The 20476-nt window shown below is 50.9% G+C and overlaps 2 protein-coding genes across 2 annotated transcripts in view; both read left to right on the top strand.

The window, feature by feature from the left end:
• The first annotated feature begins 2390 nt into the window (after positions 1–2390).
• On the top strand, positions 2391–4532 carry chrm3b (cholinergic receptor, muscarinic 3b). Its single transcript, XM_067244785.1, has 2 exons — positions 2391–2995; positions 3203–4532. Exons 1-2 carry the CDS (start codon positions 2391–2393, stop codon positions 4530–4532), a joined length of 1935 nt encoding a protein of 644 aa, XP_067100886.1.
• A 4509-nt stretch (positions 4533–9041) lies between these two features.
• fmn2b (formin 2b) overlaps positions 9042–20476 on the top strand; it is a 41774-nt gene continuing 30339 nt past the window's right edge. Inside the window, exons 1-7 of the mRNA XM_067245219.1 lie at positions 9042–11077; positions 15298–15464; positions 17766–17916; positions 18468–18479; positions 18947–19008; positions 19360–19665; positions 19729–20357. Coding sequence (XP_067101320.1) covers positions 9067–11077; positions 15298–15464; positions 17766–17916; positions 18468–18479; positions 18947–19008; positions 19360–19665; positions 19729–20357 — 3338 coding nt within the window. The 5' untranslated portion in view covers positions 9042–9066. The remainder of the gene's footprint in view (positions 11078–15297; positions 15465–17765; positions 17917–18467; positions 18480–18946; positions 19009–19359; positions 19666–19728; positions 20358–20476) is intronic.

Here is a 20476-nt window from a genome sequence, read left to right as displayed (position 1 = left end):
AGTGATAGAGAGACAACCAAAGTTCAGACGAGTGACAGGGGGTAAGGATGGAGGTATTTAGATATCACTGACATGAAAGGAGAAACAGAGAATAAGAGGTCAGGAGAGATGGACAGAAGATTGACAGGAGCGTGAGATGAGTAGCACGTGTTATGCCGATCTAGATGGAATCTGCCTGGTGACATTGGTGTCATTTTGCTCCTTTTCAGTTAGCAGAGTGTGTGTGTGTGTGCTGGGGAAGTGGAAGGGATGGCGTCCCGCCGGGCCGACTACAAGGTAATTACCCGTCTCCCCGTGCTCTCAGCAGCCACGTCAACTCTGATTGAGATCAATTACACACCAGAGAGAGGAGAGAAAGATGAGAGGAAGGAGCGAGAAGAGGAGGATGGAAAGATGAGTGAATGGAAAGTGGGGGGGGGCTTTTGTTTCTGTCCATCAGATAGGGAATTGGGGTTGAAAACTGTAGCGAAGCAGAGGTCCGCATTAAAACTTGTGAAATGCTCAGATCATTTCTACGTGTCTTATAGGAGTGACAGTGTTGTCAGGGAAGGAGGGAAGGAGGAATAGAAGGGGAGAGATGGAGAGATTGACAGAGGGGGAGAGGGAGAAAGAGAGGTATCTAGGATTGTTGCGGCTCAGCTGGTGCTGTCCAGATGGCGACCCTCAATAGGAGGGCTGGAGTGAGCGATGGAGGGCTGGAGTGAGCGATGGAGGGCTGGAGTGAGCGATGAAGAGCTGGAGCGAGGACAAGGTCAGAGGAACAAGCAGGGACTCAGGGACCCCGTGGTTGCCTCGTGCCTTTTTCTTGGCTGGTTTCCATGGTGATGCGGTGGCCAAGCCCGATGACAGGTGAGAACCTCACTGCCTGGCTCACCCACGGTGCACGAGGGCAGCTCTCCTCAGGTGGGTCTTTCTTCTACCAGCCTGAAACCTGACCCAATGTCATCAGTCGTGACATGGTTTTATCTGCGACAACATTTATTAGGAGATGAGCAGGTACAATAACACAATAGTCATGGCAGCTGAAAGTATGAATACCTGCATGCTGCATATGCCAATATTGTTGCCTACTCCTATTCAGTTTCTCTCTACTTAACCCGACAGATTCCCTTTGGAACGGCCACAAATCTATTAGCTCCGCCTCTCCGCTCCTGGCTGTGCCAACCCTGCTCCCATCCTCTCCCAGGGTCACACGGAGGGCAGGAAGCAGTTGGCAGTGAGGATGCGGCGCTATGACTTCACTCTCAGTTAGCCTTGGCAAAGGCTAAGTAGATTATCATCTCTGTAGTGATATATACAGAATGTATCCATGCGGAGCCATAAAGGCCTTGGTGTTCCCCAGTTTTGTACGTGTATACTTGTGCGCAAGCTTCGCGTGGGGCATCGCTCACATACTCCACTGTGTACTTTATGTCTACATCGATGTTGAAATGAGGAGGTAGGTCAGCGACTATTTAGCAAGCTTGTAGCCACTGTAGTGTGACTCGCATTGTTCTAGTAGATTTCTCCACAGACCCTCTGGACTACTTCCTGTACATTTTTGAAGATTCCAGAGGGTAGTTGCCACACAGTTTTCTGTTGTTTCTTGTTTTCTACCTCTCTGCTTCACCCTCTCCTTTCTCTCCCTATACCTCGCTCTCTCCCTCTCCCTCTCTCTGGAATGGGACAGTTGGACCATGATTTTATATCGGGGATGAGCTCTTGGCAGGCGGGCCTTGAGTGTGTCACTGAAGTAATAGTTTTTTTACTCAACCTGCACAATTTCATTGAGTCAGCAGAACTGAGAGGCCAAGCCATGACATTTACCCAAGAGACTTCATCTTTTGGCTCTGAAATCTACCCAGAGGTCGAACTCAACACACAGACACACACACATACACACAGAAAACACACACTTTCAACTCAACTCTTTCTTGATCTCTGTTCTTTATGTGCTAATGAAGTAGTAGAGGAGTGGGAGAGATGTGTACACTTCTCTAAGTCTATTGTTTCTATGTAGAAAGCTCATAAATAAGGCCGACATGTACATACAGTGTTGTAACTGTATAACACCATGTCCTCTGATTGATTCCAATCCAAACAGTTCTTTCTACTCTCATTGGAACAATGCCATTAATACAACCTGACATTATGTCAAACAACTGGAGAAATATGTGCAATAACCTTTTAAAAATCTTTACTTTTATCTTATATCTATGAAGTGAAATGAAGTGAACTGTACTTTACTTGTGACAGGCTATTCTCAACTTTGGTAATAAATAGAATATCCCAAACCCTCCACAGGGTTTCATATCATGTTTTAAGAGAAAGTGATGCATGATTTTTTTTTTACTGAACTGGTTTTCTTCTGCTCTTTCAGATCTGTTCCTAGAATATGCCCTGCTGCCATCATGACCCTCAACTCAAGCTCTGCCTCCGATCCCAGCCTCTACTTGTCAAACAGTTCCCCGGGAATGAGAGCCCACCCCGACACTGCCATTATGGGCGGAGCTTACGGGGACAGTACTTTATTGGGCGGGGCTTATGCTGACTCTGCAGTCTTGTCTGTCGGCGGTAGCCAATGGACTCATCCCGTGGACCAAAGTCTGTCCAATGACTCCTCCCACTTTACCAACCTAACACTTGGCGGCACCTCCAACGGAACTGTCCTCGTCCCCACGGTGACCTACGACCCCCTGGGGGGTCACACAGTATTGCAGGTTATCATTATTGTCTTCCTCACTGGTTCACTCTCCCTGGTAACAGTGGTTGGCAACATTCTGGTGATGGTGTCGTTCAAAATCAACAAGCAGCTGAAGACTGTCAACAACTACTACTTATTGAGTTTGGCTTTCGCCGACCTGACCATCGGTACTCTGTCCATGAACCTGTACACCACCTACATCATCATGGGTTACTGGCCTCTGGGGCCTGTGGTGTGTGACCTGTGGCTGGCCATCGACTATGTAGCCAGCAATGCCTCCGTCATGAACCTGCTGGTCATCAGCTTTGACAGGTAGATAGACACCCATCTCATCTGATGGGTTTGGAATAATGTTCAATTAGTGCATTGTGTCAGTGTACTGGTACCAAGTGTAAAGCAGACAGGAGTAAAGGGTAAACTGTTCCTGTTTCATAGTTGTCTAATTTAGGTCAAACTAATGACTTTAAAATGAAAAGTAAAAATATCTGTTAAAGGGTTCTCCTACTCCTCCACCCGCAGGTATTTCTCCGTGACTCGACCGCTGACCTACCGTGCCAAGAGGACCACCAAGCGTGCCATGACCATGATCGCCCTGGCCTGGTCCATCTCCTTCGTCCTCTGGGCCCCGGCCATCCTGTTCTGGCAGTACTTTGTTGGGGACCGGACGGTGGGGCCTGGGGAATGCTACATCCAGTTCCTGACAGAGCCCATCATCACCTTCTGCACTGCCATCGCAGCCTTCTACCTGCCTGTCACCATCATAACCGTCCTGTACTGGAGGATCTACCAGGAGACAGAGAACCGGGCCAAGGACCTGGCGGGGCTGCGGGGGTCTGGCAACCAGGGCAAAGATCATGGGAGCCAGGGAGGGAGCCAGAGAGGGAGCCAGGAGGGAGGCCAGGGCGGAGGCCAGGGAGAGACCGCACCCATGGTCCCCAAGACAGGAAGCTCCAGGAGCTGCAGCAGCTATGAACTCAACCAGCCGGCTCAGAAAGGAGGCCCGGGAGGGAACAAGGCCAGGCCGGGGACGAGGCGCTTCTGTTTCTGGCTGCCGTTACGGGGTCGGTCCAAGAAGGCCGCAGTCACCACGGCAACCGGCGAACCGGAACACAGTAGCAGCGACAGCTATAACAACAATGATGCAGGCGCGTCCATGGACCAATCGGAGTCTGAGGACGAAGATGGGGCGGAGCCCAAGGCTATCTACTCTATTGTGGTGAACCTGCCAGGTAAGGCAGGATCAGGGGAGGACTCCCAGAAGACCCCACCAGAGGAGAGAGAAGCGTTGGAGTCCGACCCTCTCCGACCACAGGGGGATGGGAAAAGGGCGTTGTCCAAGGGGCGGAGAGAACACCAGACCTCTATCCAATCAAATACATCCACGGACACCGCCAAGGCCTCGTCCGGTGATGGGGGCGGCACCTTAAAGTTTGCCTCGTCCGTCGCCGTCTCCATCAAGGATGCGGCAGTGGCCAAGCGCTGTGCCTCCAAGACCAAGAGCCAGATCAACAAGAAGAAGACCTCGGTGGTGAAGGAGAAGAAGGCTGCTCAGACTCTCAGTGCCATCTTGTTTGCGTTCATCATCACCTGGACTCCGTACAACATCATGGTGCTGGTCAATACCTTCTGCACTGATTGTATTCCCGAGGCCCTGTGGGCGCTGGGCTACTGGTTGTGCTATGTCAACAGCACCGTCAACCCCATGTGCTATGCCCTCTGCAACAAGACCTTCCGGGACACCTTCAAGCAGATCCTCATGTGCCAGTGGGATGACAAGAGCAAAAGGAACAAACCTCAGTTCCAGCAGAGGCAGCCAGTCGCCGCCTACCGCAAGAAAGACCCTCTGTAGAAGAAGAAAAAGGAGGCGGGTTGATGGGTATTGTAGTTTTTGGAGAGGGGCTAGTCTGGTCATTGTCTTTAGAACATATTTCAGTGTTGTCACAGATTAAACGACCGAAAAAGATTGATGACCAAAGACTGATGATGAATGCTTCTCTGTACTGTGACAGTCGTAGGCAGGAGCAGATGGGTTGTACATTCTGCCTCCTCTTCAGTGGAACATTGAGGCAGTCATGTCCTCGACACAAGTGCAGACGGGTTAACTCCTCCAGTGGAGACTCATGTGGACAGAGGAGGTGTTTAAGATGTGGAGAGATTGAGAAAGACTGATGTGTGCTTTTTAACAGGAAATAGTTGTCAAACAGAGCAGTCTATTGTTCTGAGCCTGGTTTGTTAGTGCACACATGCACATAGAAGCCCACGCACCTTCACATTGCTCACAACAACTCACATCTGCCTGTCAGGCTGAGACAGCCTGATCAAGGAACAATGACAGATGGGAGACATTGTTGATTAGGAGTATTGTAAAGGTTCAGTATGTTTGAAATGTCTTCAGTGCTACTCTTTTACTGGCCTCAACAGAGGACGTGAGTGTAAACACTACTTGTTAGTCCACCACCATGATTGAAGAGGTGAGCCAAAAATGTTCTTCCTGTTGTGTGGTGTGTGGTGGTTAATTTACAAACGTGCTGAGCATTGTTGTGGTCTGTTCATGTTGCCTACAGTGAGTCTGTGAGTGTTGTGAGCACAGAACAGTTCAGCTGCTTAGTACATTGACTGTATCAGGTGATATTTATGTGGGAAAACAAGTGTGGATAATCATAAATAGATGTTTATGTATGAAGTTTTATGTTTATATACAATGATTGTCATATTACTTTGTAAATCCAAAATGCGTCCTTGAGATTTTCTCATGTGTTTTAATGGATCAGTTAAATTGCAATAAAGTAAAAATGTAGATCATTGAATATATTTTTACCATTAAGATATTGACTATGGTTCAATCGTATTTAATTATTCATAAGTATCTTTTGGGGATTTCATACAACTAATATTTCAAGTAATTTGTCTATGACAGTAACTGCTTACAAAACGGGTGTCCCCTTAATGTCAGGAATGGTTTGGAGAGATTTGATGTGAGGGAACAGCTCCACCGAGTGGTAAAGAAGCCACACCACCACCAGTCACAGACCAAAGGACAGTGCTTTCCTACCACACAGTTGCTCAATGACAGTTTTATTATATCAGTGCCAGAACCAAACTAGACGGTTTTCCATTGATGTGAGGGAAGTTAATGTTTATGTTTAATTGATGTATTTTGTGTTTCTCTGCTCATTTCTCTAGATCTAGGAACACGTGGGGTTCCTCTTGTAGAAAGAAGTATAGGAAGACTAGGCAGGTGTGTAGAAATATTGAGTTGAGTAGATGAAATACACAACTGTATAGTATTACTATGTACAGGTAAATGTGTGGTGTTTAACTCAAGGTGACATGACTGTTAAATATAGTAACTGGTGTCACCCAACATGGGGTTTGAGATCACCCAGAAGTTTTGTTTACTTTGACACGTTATATTGTATTGGATGTTCAAAGTTCACTTCAACACTTACATTTTACACCAGAATTCGTCAGATCCTTTCAGACAAAGTTAATGTCAGTTACAGAATTTTTTGGATTGATGTTACTGACATGTGTTACTCAGCTAGACCTAATTATGTGTAGATTTAGTATATATATACATATTTCTTTTTTTCTTGATTTCATCACATTAAACACTAAGTGCATGTTCAGTATACAGTATGTCGCTTTTTCTATCTTCATTTTCCATTCACTTTTGAAGGCACATAGTGGTGACAAACCAATTGATTTATTTTCGATGTACCATGTATCACGGATAATAAAGTTTCATACTGTGAAGTTTAAGATTATTCCTATTCTGTGGGTCTACACACACACACACACACACACACACACACACACACACACACACACACACACACACACACACACACACACACACACACACACACACACACACACACACACACACACACACACACACACACACACACACACACTTGTGAGTGAATGATAGACATGGGTAAGCAGGGAAAGGTTCTGTGAGAAGGTCAGAAATGTTGGACAGGGATGGGAATTTAGTGGTGTGGAGGGACTGGGTGTTGAGGGTATCAGTTGGGTTTCTCAAGGACACTGGGTTGTGGAGGAGTAATGATGCTGGTCGGCCGTGACTGGCCTCCCACTCCAGCAGCACAGTTGGTGGCAGTCATAGGTGCCGATTTATGATTTCCTCCGTGGGTGCTCACGGACGCATGCCCTTTAAATGTTTAATTTTAAATTAATGTAGCCTACTGGCAGTCTTGCACACGTGGGTGCTCAGTACTTTCCATGGGTGCTCGAGCTCCGGAGCACCCACGGCATCGGCGCGTATGGTGGCAGTGTATGCACCTCACTGTTGGATGCGGTCCGCCAACCAGAATCCAAAGAAGAAGAAGAAAAAGACGGGAACGCTCAATATGCATTCTACCAAGCAGCCACTAGAGAGCAGTATTGTATATGTTTAGGATAATCACCCAGCCTTTCATTTTGCTCTCAACTTTATTTTGAGATTGACACAGTAACGTATGTATAACTAACCATAAAGATTTACATTATTTGAGTCATTATTCGAGTCTAAATTAATGCTGCCAGTGATGGCCAGGTTGTTGTCCTTGACTCAATCAAGCTGTCAAATTTACGCAGGTGAGACGAATCCACCTAAATCAATATTCGTGACGGCTGGACTATGGTGTAGAATTGTTGGATGCAAACTTCAAAGAGCGGAAAGTGAGTATTGAAACAATGTACTCATTTATTGTGAATAAACACATCTTTACACATTTCTGAGAAATCGCCAACAAATGAACGGTTCCTGATTCATTCATTACGTCTTGAAAAAAATCCAGCAATAAACCGACACTCCTTAAAACGGTAAAAAAAGGCACAGTTGTGAGGCATAGGCTATCACGATGAGACCTGTTCCTAACAGAAACCTAGGATGACTACTCCATGATTTCGTGAGGAAATGTGTTGGATTAACACATAAAGCCTCTTAGTGAAATCTTTGGAGACCCTATTTCCATATGTCGTGCATCTGTGAATCACATCCTAAATTGGACGGTTTAAGATTTGGTAGGAGTAATAGAAAAAAAGAGAAATGGAAAATACCTTGTACCCATTTTGTGCATGGATGAATCACAAAATATATTGAAATGACCAAATGATGTTTGTTATAAAGAATTGGATGTGCTTGTCCATAATCCAGTCAGGGTGTTAGGATATTGCCTTCTGTCTGAACTAAGCAATACAGAGCAACAAAATAGTTATTTTACTATCATTTCTCTTCAAGTAAATTGCATATTTCCCTTCCGCTGAAGACATTTTGTTTTCAGTTCAGAGTTTCCCTTGACTGGGTCCTGGTTCTGGAGTAGAGGATGCAGACCATCCACACATTGGATAGCCAGGTGCATGCTGTCCTGGAGAGCATTGTCAGAGCGCCTTTCAGGGTTGAGCCTGGGGCTCTGGCCAGTTGGGGCTGTCTGAACAGGGACCTAAACAGGAAGAGGACTTTCATCAGCCTCTCCTCCCTTCAGCCTTACTTCCTCTGCCAACAGCTACATGACAACCATAGAGATGAGAGATATCAAACCCAGTTTCAGACCCAGACACTGCTACATGAGCTGTGGCCAAATCATCATATCCAGCACCATTCCCTGCTCCAGCTCCATCACCATCCTCTCTCCCAGTCCTGCCTGCTCCAGCCCCATCCCCTCTCCCAGCCCTGCCTGCTCCAGCCCCATCCCCTCTCCCAGCCCTGCCTGCCCCAGCCCCATCCCCTCTCCCAGCCCAGCCTGCTCCAGCCCCATCCCCTCTCCCAGCCCTGCCTGCCCCAGCCCCATCCCCTCTCCCAGCCCTGCCTGCTCCAGCCCCATCCCCTCTCCCAGCCCAGCCTGCTTCAGCCCCATCCCCTCTCCCAGCCCTGCCTGCCCCATCCCCTCTCCCAGCCCTGCCTGCCCCATCCCCTCTCCCAGCCCTGCCTGCCCCAGCCCCATCCCCTCTCCCAGCCCTGCGCAGGCGCACTGAGCAGCCAGGCAGAGAGCTCTGCTGAGCATGCCCCGGAGGGACGCGTCTGCGTCAGCCTATTATGCAGACGGGGGGCCGAGCCAGCAGAGCAGAGAGAGAGAGACACTGACGCAGAGGGGCAGTCACGGAGAGAGAGCAAAAGCAGCAGGAGGAGGAGGAGGAGAGAGAGCGTGCAGGCGCGGTTGCTATCGTCGTTGAACGTCTCCGCTGCATCATTGTCAACATCAGCGCTGCTGCCATCGTCACCGGAAAGCCAGCATAACGGAGGACTCTCTGTTCAGCACAACAACAACCACCACCAGCAGCAGCAGGGAGCAGGAAGCAGACGAGGCCCACACTGGAGCATCTGTCCCAGGCATGGCCTGAGAGGCAAGCGGGGGTGCTGCCGGAGGTGGAGAAGCATCATGGGGAACCAAGAGGCGAAGCAGAGGAAGGCCGCGGCAGCGGGGGATGGAAACACCGTTGCCGCGGACGACGCTCCGGGGCTCCGCGAGGCGGAGAGCACAAAGAAGGGAGGAGGAGGAGCGGGGAAGAAATCCCACGGCAGGCACGGCAGAGGAGGAGGGGACGGAGGGACCAAGAAGAAAAACAAATCCGAGTCCAAGTCGTCCGTGTTCTCCATTCGTAAGCGGAAGAACCAGTCCAAGGGGAAGGGAGGGGGCTCCATGGGGGGGTCCAGGGAGGACGTTCTGGTGTCCCAGCAGGACGAGCTGGACAGCGCTCACTCCCTGTGCAAGACCCCAGACCTCTCAGCGGACGAGCTGGGCCATTCGGACACGGAGGCGGTGGAGCACGGCAGCGGCCGGGTCACCGCGGCCCGGGGAGAGAGCGGGAAGGCAGGCGCCACCACGGCGAAAAGCCCCGGAGAGGAAGGGCCGCGGGCCAGCTCAGGGTCGGACACGGACATCTACAGCTTCCACTCGGCGGCGGAGCAGGAGGACCTGCTAGCAGACATCCAGCAGGCTATCAGGCTGCAGCAGGGGGGGCTCATCTCAGGGGCTGAGGGACTGGGAGGCTGGGGGGGCAATGGAGGAGGAGTGAGGAGGAAGCAGAGCTGTGACACCACCACTCCCACCCCCCCTGAGCCAGAGAGAGAGACCCAGCTCCAGAAGGGGTCCGTGTGTGTGTCTGGACCCCCGGCTGACTCTCTGTCTGCCTCTGCCCCCAAGACACAGAATGGCCTGCTTTCAGGCCTGCTTAGTTCCGTGAATGAAGCTGAGGAGAGGGAGAGGGAGAGAGAGGAGGAGGAGAAGGAGGAGAAGAAGGAGGAGGAGGAGGAGAGGGAGCATGCTGCCGCTGTAGCACAGCTAAACGGGGAGCGGAGGGAGCTAGAGGAGCCCGAGGCTCAAGCAGCCCTTTGTGCTGTTGCCGCGGGGACAAAGGACCAGCATGCTGCTCATCTCACTCCCCTCCCTCTTCTCCCCTTCACTACTGCCCCAGAGACGGATAGGGGGGTGGGAGGCCTGGTTGCCAAGACAACCAGCGCTAACAGCTTCATGGATCTCACCGCCTCGTTTGAGAGTGCTGTGGAGCCCCCTGAGGAATTGGAGGAAGTAGAGGAAGTAGAGGAAGTAGAGGAAGTAGAGGAAGTAGAGGAAGTAGAGGAAGTGGTGGAGGAAGAGGTGGAGGAAGAGGTTGAGGTGGAGGAAGAGGTGGAGGAAGGTGATGAGGTGGAGGAAGGTGATGAGGAGGAGAACGGCCTGTACCCAGACAAGCCCTCTCTGTCTGCAGACAGCCATAGCGACCACAGCAGGAGCCACGAGTTCCAGGGGGATCTCAGCGAGGGGGGGCTGAGTTCCCACCAAGCCTCCGAGGAGGGGGTCTGTCTGGGGGGCGGCACAAGCGTCGAGTCCCTGGAGTGCATCAGCTCCTCGGAGCCCCTCCCCGAGGACGCCCCGACCGTGGAGCGGAGGAAGAGCAGCGTGTCCTTCTCCCAGTGGACGCTCCAGGAGAGCCCTCTGGCCACGCGCCTGCTCAAGTCCAGCCTGGCGGGCGGGGGTGGGGGTGGGGGCGGCGGCGGGGGAAGCCCCACGGTCAAGCCCTACCCTCCCATCTTCCCCTCCTACATCAAGACCACCACGCGCCAGCTCAGCTCCACCAGCTTCTCCCCGGGCGCCTCGCCGACCCAGAGCCCGCTCTTCCACCGGCGCTACTATGAGCTGGGTCACCACCGGGCCGAGCAGCGGCGCCTGCGGAGGCAGCGCTCCCACAGCATCACCGGGCCGCTCAGCCGCTCCGCCGACTGGACCGAGGACCTGGAGAGGCTGCGTCCGGGGGAGGAGGAGGGCGAGGGGGCCTACCTGGGGTACGGGGGCTCGGAGGACAGGCTGAGAGGGGGCAGCCAGCCCCTCTGTGCCACGCGGAGGTCCTCCTGTGGACAGTTATCCACCGGCAGCTTCCAGGACGTCTTCACTGGTGAGTGGACGAGCTCTGGATCATAACAGATCCTCACCTTGGGCTGTAGAGGGTACTGCATGAACAGGGCATCCGATGCTAAACAATGGGTCAGGGACATTGGGTCTAAAATGACTAAATGTCTAGGTTATAAAACTCCTCCGTTTTGTAAGGGCCTTGTATTTCTTACTGATTTAGACAACCAAGTAAACCCTGAACACAGAGGCAGGCTGCAAAAAGGATCATAAGACTCCACACTGTACCGTGTACAGATAACAGTGGCAGTCGTCACTGTGTTATCTCAGTGACAGAATCACCTCAAAGCTAGCAGTGTACTGAAACATTTCAATAAGCTATGCACATACACCCCCCCCCCCTCACCCCCCCCCCCCCCCCCCGCCCCCTCACCGCCACCACAGCAAGCCTGGCAGACATTAGACATCTCTGTGCCCTCACCGTGCTTTCTTGCGTGCTATCGCATAGAGAGTGAAAACAGACTTAATCTCTCCCTTTCACACTCTCTCAGTCTGTTTCTCTTTTACTGTCTCGCTCTCACGTCTAGGTTTGCCAGTCAGCTCATCCATATTAATAAAACAGCGGTGGTTTTCTTAACCAGCTACAGAAACAGAACTGGATGGTCTGCTTTGAGACAGTGCTCCCAGTCCTATAAATCAGAAATCTCAACATTTCCTCTACGTAGCCAACAAGTCCACAACAACACACACCACCTGCATCAGCCTTCCTAGTTGAACTGGAGGATTACTAGGAGGGTTGGATATATAGCTAGTGTTTGTGTAGTTCTTGACAGTCAGTGTTCATTTCCTGACATGTTTTGCATAAACACACAGCAGTGCCCATTGAAGCCTAGGGACAGCTAGCTGGCTGAGAAAGACAGAAACCTTTGTCTCTCCCAATTTTTTTTTCTCCCTCTGTCTCTCTCTCTTCCTTGAAATGACATAGCAGTTCCTCCTACAGGCCCGACTGTGAAAGCAGTAGAGAGAGGGAAAAGAAGCAGAGAGGAGGAGGGAAACGGAGAGAGAGGGATTTGGTCACTTCTTTTCACGTTTGTTCCACGGACAGTTAGCTCAGATGCTGTCACTGTTGTTGTTCTGGAGATGCAGGGTCTCAACCGCTTTTGTTTTGCTCAGCACTCGAATGTGCATGTGCTTGCACGCCTGTGCGCGTATTTGTGTGTCTACATTAGAGCTCAGAGCTGTGTCCGTCCTCTGTGGTCTGCCTGGAGACTCATCCTTGAGCGGGAGGCTGGGTTATTAATAGAGTACTGTACTGTACACAAGCCCTGCCTGCTGTACGGACACCTCGTGGACACTACCTGCTATTCCCAGAAGGCAGGAGTAGTGTAGCAAAAAGGAGTCACCTGTGTTTATAAGCAGCTGTGTTTGTCCTGTAGGACTTGTGAAGATTTAGATGCAGTCGTACAAGCCCACATAGACACACACTGACAGACAGAACAGAGTGAAGGCCTGTAATCAGGTCTGGTCTCTATCCAATCTCCTCTACCAGATGGCTGTATTTGTGAGCATGCCCAGTAGACCGCTAGCTCCCTCAATGCTTCCTGACATAGCCCCCCCCCCCCTCTCTTCACCCCTCCCCTCCATGGCAACGGCCAGGGAGGTGGAGGGATGTTAATATTTTAGATGCTCTAAACCACCATACAGGTATGGGGGATGATGAAGAACATCTTTGGGTAGTGATTACTTTTCTGGTCGTTGACCAGTGGTTGCTTTATTCTTGATTTCAGACAAAAAATATAGAGTCTGTGCGTTCATGTGTATATTCTATACACATGCACATGCACTCAGACACAGCTGGTGTCATGGAAACCTGCTTATTAGGGAGTCAGTTGGCTGAGCGGTGAGGGAGTCGGGCTAGTAATCCGAAGGTTGCCAGTTCGATTCCCAGTCATGCCAACTGACGTTGTGTCCTTGGGCAAGGCACTTCACCTTACTTGCCTCGGGGGAATGTCCCTGTACTTACTGTAAGTCGCTCTGGATAAGAGCGTCTGCTAAATGACTAAATGTTATTAGCAGTGTGTGTGTGGGGGAGGGGTGACAGACCCAGAAACACATCAATACTGTAGTAATGAGGCTCTTAGACACAATGACAGAAACACACTCACATGGGCCCTGCTTCACAGTGTTGTGCTTTTTTTTTTCTTTTTTTCTCTTTATTCTCTTCTCTTTATTTCCTTTTATCAAATGCAGTCATACAGTACATCACATCCAATCATTTTTTTACATGAAATTAAGTGCCACGGGTACAAGTCTTCCATCCAAATTCCCTCCAGTTAGGACTACTGGTTACTCTGTGTCCCTGCTCGCATGAGTTTTCCCATTGAGATTATTGTGTTCCAGAGTGTTATTTAGTAGGACAATTTTTTTGTATATATGTAGATATGTAAATAGGCAGAGTTCTTATTGGCCAGATGAAAATACATTCACTCGAGTCCACACAAGTAGAGTTGCTCTAAAATATTTTCCTTGAATCCCATAATGACTCACTCACCTCGAGTCTGGCATCACCGTGGAAACCAATGCTTTCATCCCCTCCTCTCCCCTTCACTCCTCTCCTGTCAACCTGAACCCCCTTGTCATCAGGGGTGTGGACAACTTGTAGTGAAGTTTCTAGGCCAGGCCTCAGTCAGCCCTGCCATGCTAATATTGACTAATGAATCCAATGGAGCGATGCTAATTGAATTAGCGGGTTTGCTCTTCAGCTCAACTGTACCAAGGGCCAGACAGCACTGTGACATGACACAGGCGAGGGCTTAACTAGAGCAGATACTGGCCATTGATTGGTTCTCTCTATCTCAGCGATAAGTGAATTGAACGGTTACGTGTGACCATTCAATTTGGTAAAGTGATTTGTTTTCTTAGCGATGCACAACATTGTCCCTCATGATTTGTGTTGTTCAGTTGTCTAAATGTATCCCTCCAAAATCGAATGTGTTAATATGAGGGTGGTAGACTGTTGATGTTCTTCAGCATTGCTTCATAAAACGAAATACTGCCATAGTCAGTATTCTACTTGTACTAAGCACTTGACACAGCCATTCATCATACAAGCATGAATATTATTTCTTTAGCTGTCCTTTCCACTACAGTGTGTCTGCTGGTGGCAATCTGAAGTGGCTGTTTCTGAGCTGGCAGGGGTGCTCAGAAGTAATACTTAACTGTTCATACAGGTTTATATTAAGGTGTTTGCTGCATCACCTTCAAGTTACATTACACCATCTGTCACTGTGACGGGCCATGGAGGAGAGGATGGAGGACGAGAGAGGATCTGGAGGCGGGGGGGGGGGGGGGGGGGTGGAGGAGAGGGTGGCTGGATGGGAGGATGAGAGGCTGGGAGGGAGAGAGGAGAGGGTGGCTGGATGGGAGGATGAGAGGCTGGGAGGGAGAGAGGAGAGGGTGGCTGGATGGGAGGATGAGAGGCTGGGAGGGAGAGAGGAGAGGGTGGCTGGATGGGAGGATGAGGGGGGAAAGGAAAGGCAGGGACAGAAGCGCCTGTGACTCATCAGTCACCACTGTGGTTTAAGAGGGGAGAAAATGCACCAACTGCTGTGCACTCAATACTGAGTCTTTAGGGCTGGGTCTATCACTGGGTTTCAAGAATCCACACACACACACACACACAGAGAATGCATGACGTTGACAGATCCATAAATAGACACAGTTTCGACTTGTTGTAAGCATATTTTAAGAGGTGTTGTCACAGTATTGGTTCCAGAAATCCTGTGAACCTGACTAAAAGAGACATACAGTACTGTACTGGTCAGTGTACTTTATGAACAGTAGTGGATCAATAACATCTTAGCCTCACTGTGTCTCAAGAGAGCAAGAAGGCAGAATCCTCATTATCTACCTGTTCCATTCTACTGTGCCTGTATTGTTGCCCTACACTTCTGGACACTTAACCAAGTTGATATCCTTTTATCTATTGAAAGCCAAATCCAGTTTACTGTATGCGCTGGATCTATGTCAGGTGCCTCCAGAGTGCACCCAGCAGTGAGTGGGGACATCACAGTAACGTACTGTGATGCCACTGGGTCTCCAGTGGTGCTGAAGAAAGAGAGCCAGTGTTACTGGGATGTCTGTCCCCCTTTCCCCTCCCTCTGTTTCCAGAGTGTCCTCCAGAGCTGCTTAGGACAGGCTGAACAACAGCAAGGGTGATGATGCTCTTCCCTGTTCCCCTCCCGTCTCCCCTCTCTGTGACTCCAGGGCGCACCCTGCTGGAGAAGCTGTTCATGCAGCACGAGTCCGGCCCTCCGGAGGAGGCAGAGCGTCTGTGCTCCCGCATCCTGGCCATGGGCCTCCTCCTGCCCTTCTCCGACTGCTTCCGGGAGCAGCTAGGGGGCAGCACCCCCCACATCGTCTCCAAGTTTGACGTGAGTAGAGCTTCATGCTTTCAGCTGTGGAACTTTTTATATTTCATTGCACAGTCCATTGAGACTTGTACACAACATACAGTCAACAAAGCACATTTATTTGCTGTAGAATCCTGACAGTTACAGTGCTACCTTTACTTAAACAGCTAGTCTTTGCTAGCCTGCAGGGTTGTTAAACCCAGATGGGGGTTTCTTCATGTTCAGGGTCAGAACCATGAGACTACTGCTACGCCATGTGCTTGATTCCATCTCTGGATTTCATGCTGCTAGAAACCAGATCATAGAGAAGCGTTGATGGTTACCACGACCCGACCACAGTCGACCCAACTCCAAATTGAAGACAAATGTTCTCAGTTTCACAGCCCTTGATATGCATGAGGCCGTTAAATTGAATCTCGGCTTGGACCCCACAAATACCAGCTGTACAGTGTAGGAACAATCGGTCTCCTTTAGGATAACATGTGTTTTATCTTGTTGAGTTGAGGGTTTAATACAGGCCTGCCGCCTGGTACAGCCAGGACTGACATGACTCAGGTGGGATGCTCAGTTTGCTCCTTCAGTCTCATCCATAACATACTTTTTTATCTAAACTTGTTTTCACAAATAATTTTTCAACCTTTTGAAAGCAATACGTTAGCGATACGTTTCTATAAGAGAGCTAAATACAAAATGCCCCCTTGTGGAAACCAAATGCCCCCTCATGCGATTCCTTCTGGATCTGAGCCTGCTCAGCAGTGTGTCTGGCTCGGCTCAGGCTGGATCATATTAATACATGAGGACGCAGTGTCACTGTGCAGTAGCAGTGTCTGGGGACCAGAGCTCTGCTGCCAGCGCTCCTGCATGAAGTGTGACTTTGTGAACGTGTTTTGGACCACAGACTCACTGAGAACGTGACTGGATAGCTTCGCCAGGCATTGACCTGAATTCATTAAGTCATCCTTTGCCACTTTTCCTCCATGCCCTCCATCCCCTCCTTTCCCGTTACCCCTCCTCACCCTCTCGCCCCCCCCCCCCTCCCCCCCATTCACTGCATCCTCCCATCTTTCCCTCCCACCTTCCCTTTCTCCTCCACCCTGCACGTGGAGCATCGTCACTGAGAACCTGATCTGACTGCAAGCCGCAGCCAGGCTGGTCTGCAGCCTAGAAAAAGCTGCAAGGCAAGCAGGAAACCATGCGGGAGGGAGAGAGGGGGGAGAGGGAGACCGGCGGGACGGGACAGGGTTGTCGTGGCTACGGCGGCCAGATGAGCGGCCGAGGACGGGGAGGATGTCAGCCACGGCAGATCTACAGCAGAGGAAGAGTCTGGATCATCAGGATCGAGGACAGGTGGAGAGAGGAGAAGAGGCGGACGCTCTCTGGAGCTGAGAGGAGAGGGAGCAATGCAAGGGCGGGCGACACCTGCGAGAAAGGAACACAACCTACTGTACCGCCACAACACGGTCTGGATATCATTTCCCGGGAAAAATGCTGACTCACTACCTCGTTCTGTATTCATCCTGGTTCGTTAAGGATCGTCACATTCTTCAGGGAGCACCATCGAACGCCGATCCGGCCGCTACCAGAGACACAGCTACACCATGAAATACAGCGCATGTGATTTACGACCCTGAAACTGACCGCAACATGGAGAGTGCGTCGGACAAGGAGACCGATGCGGACAGAAGGAGACACGCGGACCCAGACAGAGAGGCAGATCCCGAAAGGCATGTGGGCACCGATGCAGAGAGAGCCAGGGACACGGCCTCGGAGAGCAACCCGGAGCCCGTCAGCTGCCCCCTCTCTGCAGTGGTGTGTGGGGATGCCAGCAGGTCCCTGGTCCTGGCCCAGGTGCCGGAGCTGGTCCGCGAGCTGCTGACAGTCAGCGGGCAGAGCCGGGGTGAGGAGAGGGAGAGGAGGCTGGACCTGGCTTGGCTCAAACTCAAACAGACCGTGCGGCGGAAATGTAGCCTGTTTGAACACTTGCAGGTTAGCCAGCTGAAGCCGGTGTATCCCGCTAGCAGTCATCCTCATCCAGCTATCTGGATTCTAATATCGGTTATGTTGCATTGGATTTCTAGAGGCTCAGTTTAGTATATGGGGACGTCTCTGTATGAGTGATGAAGTGTGATCGTCGTCCATGTACAGCAGCAGTACAGTCAACCACGAGACCTTGGTGCCGGTTCATGCTGATGCTGATGTGGTTCTTACTGTAGTAGTCAAGCCATGTAGTTGACAGTTGAAAGGTGCCCTTCACTGGTCTGGTGTATATTCATGTCCTCTACTGGTCCTAACTCACCCACCCCTGTTTCCTCCCGCTCCCAGCAAGACCAGCTGTACACCTGGGCGGCAGTGAGCCAGCCACCCCAGTCCATGGAGCACATTGAAGGGCGCGTCCCTGGGCAGATTAGGACCCTGTGGCCTCCGCCCAGACCTGGAGGGGAGGACCGGCCTGGCCTGAAGTACACCGAGGCTGGTAGGCAGTGCCAGCATTGTGACCGCCCCCATCACACACACACACACACACACACACACACACACACACACACACACACACACACTGTATATCAAACAAGTAGCACCCACTATAGTTTAGGAATTGACTACGACATACTGAGAAGGTCCCTGTGTTGGAAAAGCCTTCCCCTTTCTGCAGTGAGTTCACTTCTCCATCTCTCCGTCCCCTCTCCAGTCTTATTTGATGTGCTCTATTCCTTCTCGGTTAACCTTTCTGTATAGCCACCCAGGCACTTGAGACCCAGCTTTGTTTTGTGCAAGATTTATGCACCGATGTTGAAAGAGAAAGGGAAATGAATTAAGCTAATATATGCAGCCCTGCTCTACACCTCACCTTTTTTACACTCTGGCTTGAACAGTAGGATGGGTTCTGTCTGAGAGGAGCTTGTTTAGAGGAAGGTCCCTAGCTTGTTTGAAATCTACCGAGCATGGCCTGGACAAATGTCAGAAAGGTACTGAATGTTGTTTCTAAATGTAATCTTTCTTTCTTCATGCATTTGCTTCCTATAGAGGATGAAGAGGGTGAGTAATAACTTGATTTGCATGACTAACTTGAACTTGTGCTATGTGTTTATGTAGTTACCACTGTATTTTTATGTCTTACGAATTACGTGTGTGTAGCTGTTTTGTTGCTTCTACCGCATGGTTTGAAAGGGGGAGAGGTTGCCTGGCAACAATGAAAGAGTCAGGGCTTGGGCAAGCAGAGATGGGGTATTATTCCCACCATCATGTATCCCCAAATCTCACCACTGCCTAACTTCCCTTACCCTCTGCTACGGATGCCGCACAGACTACCACTAGCTGACCAAAACATGCTTGGTTATTGTTTTTGTGCAATTTTCCAAATTAACTGTCATCACTGTGTATTGGTCCCACATTGATCTTGTTTTACCAGATCAGGCGACTGTGCAGCAGTGTTCACCCCCGTCCTCAGTTCTGTGGTCATGTCTGCCTGTCCTGATCTTGTTTCCCCCTCCCTGTTTCCACAGAGCACCAGACAGCCATCTTGGGTCTGAAGAGACAACAGAAGGAGCAGGAGAAAGAGCTGCAGGTTAGTACCACGTCCTGCCGATCCAACACACAGGGATCAGACTGTTCCTTGACGCTGACCACCATGAATACTGTAGAACTATGAGATTCTGATCTTTAATCTTCTTCAGTACTTTCTATATGCATCATTTGTACATCGCTTTGGATAAAAGCGTATGCTAAAGGTTATGTAAAATATAATGTATTATCCAGACTGCTAATCACAACTTATGTCAGCAGGGGGCAGCATTCTCATATATTTGCCTGAAAAGTGGGATCCAGTACAAGCGTTACATACTGCAACTGTCGGTGTAGATTCACCTAGTAGCTCTCTCTCTCCTCCTCTCTCTCTCCTTTTCTCTCACATGGCCAGGAGGAGTCGGTGTTCAAGACGGTGAAGCTGAAAGAGGAGCATGTAAACGTCATCGAGCAGCTTGAGCAGACCATTGAGGACCTGAGGACCAAGATTGCAGAGCTGGAGAAACAGTACCCCCTGCTGGACAAGGACGGCACTGCCACCAGGGACCAGGAGTGCGGGGGGGAGGCGGGGCTGCTGAGGGCTGTGTGCGATGTGGACCTGCAGACGGACGAGGGACTGTGCCTTCTCCTGGGTCGCCTGGAGGCCAAGTCCGTCCAGACGTCGCCCATGGACGAGGGCTTTAGGTTCAAAGTGCCTTTAGTGGACCAGACACAAGCATCCATGGCCCCACCCCCCCCTCCACCTCCGCCCCTCCCCTCCCAGAATGGGGTGGCTGTTCCCCCCTCTGGCCCCGCCGGCTTCCCCTCTGAACTGCCCGGCTCACCCAAACAGGGGCAGGGATTCGTGTGTACGTGCCAACAGCAGCAGCAGAGTGGTACCCAACCTCCCCCTCCTCCCCCTCCCCCACCCCTCCCTGGCCTACCCATTCCTCCCCCGCCTCCCCCGCCACCTCCCCCACTTCCAGGGCAGGCCATAGCCCCTCCACCACCCCCACCCCTACCAGGAGGTGCTATGCCTCTTCCTCCACCTCCACCCCCACTCCCTGGTATGTCCATGCCCCCACCCCCTCCACCCTTACCAGGCATGTCAGCACCACCACCACCGCCCCCTCTGCCAGGCGGAGGACCCCCACCCCCTCCACCGCTACCTGGGATGGGACCCCCTCCTCCTCCTCCTCCTCCTGGTTGTGGAGCCCCCCCACCACCTCCACCTCCTCCAGGAGTCTGTTTCCCCCCTACGTCTGGAGGGCTGGGCTCCCTGCCCCCTCCACTGCCCCTGGGACTTTACGCCCTGGGAATGGCCCATGAGAAACCCCCCCGGAAAGGCATGGTTGAGCCTCCCAGGCCCATGAAGCCCTTGTACTGGACCAGAATACAGCTGAATATGAAGAAGTACAAATATTTTGACATACTATGTATGCCATTCTAGCATACATAGTTGTTGCATGTTATTACATTATACAATGTCACTGTGACTGGGCTGGTTTCAGGACACCAGAGTTGAATATTAC

The sequence above is a fragment of the Osmerus mordax genome, chromosome 10, assembly GCF_038355195.1.
Source record: "Osmerus mordax isolate fOsmMor3 chromosome 10, fOsmMor3.pri, whole genome shotgun sequence".
Lineage (NCBI taxonomy): Eukaryota > Metazoa > Chordata > Actinopteri > Osmeriformes > Osmeridae > Osmerus > Osmerus mordax.
The sequence above is the reverse complement of the archived record's forward strand: the minus strand, read 5'-3'. Positions and strand labels throughout refer to the sequence as shown.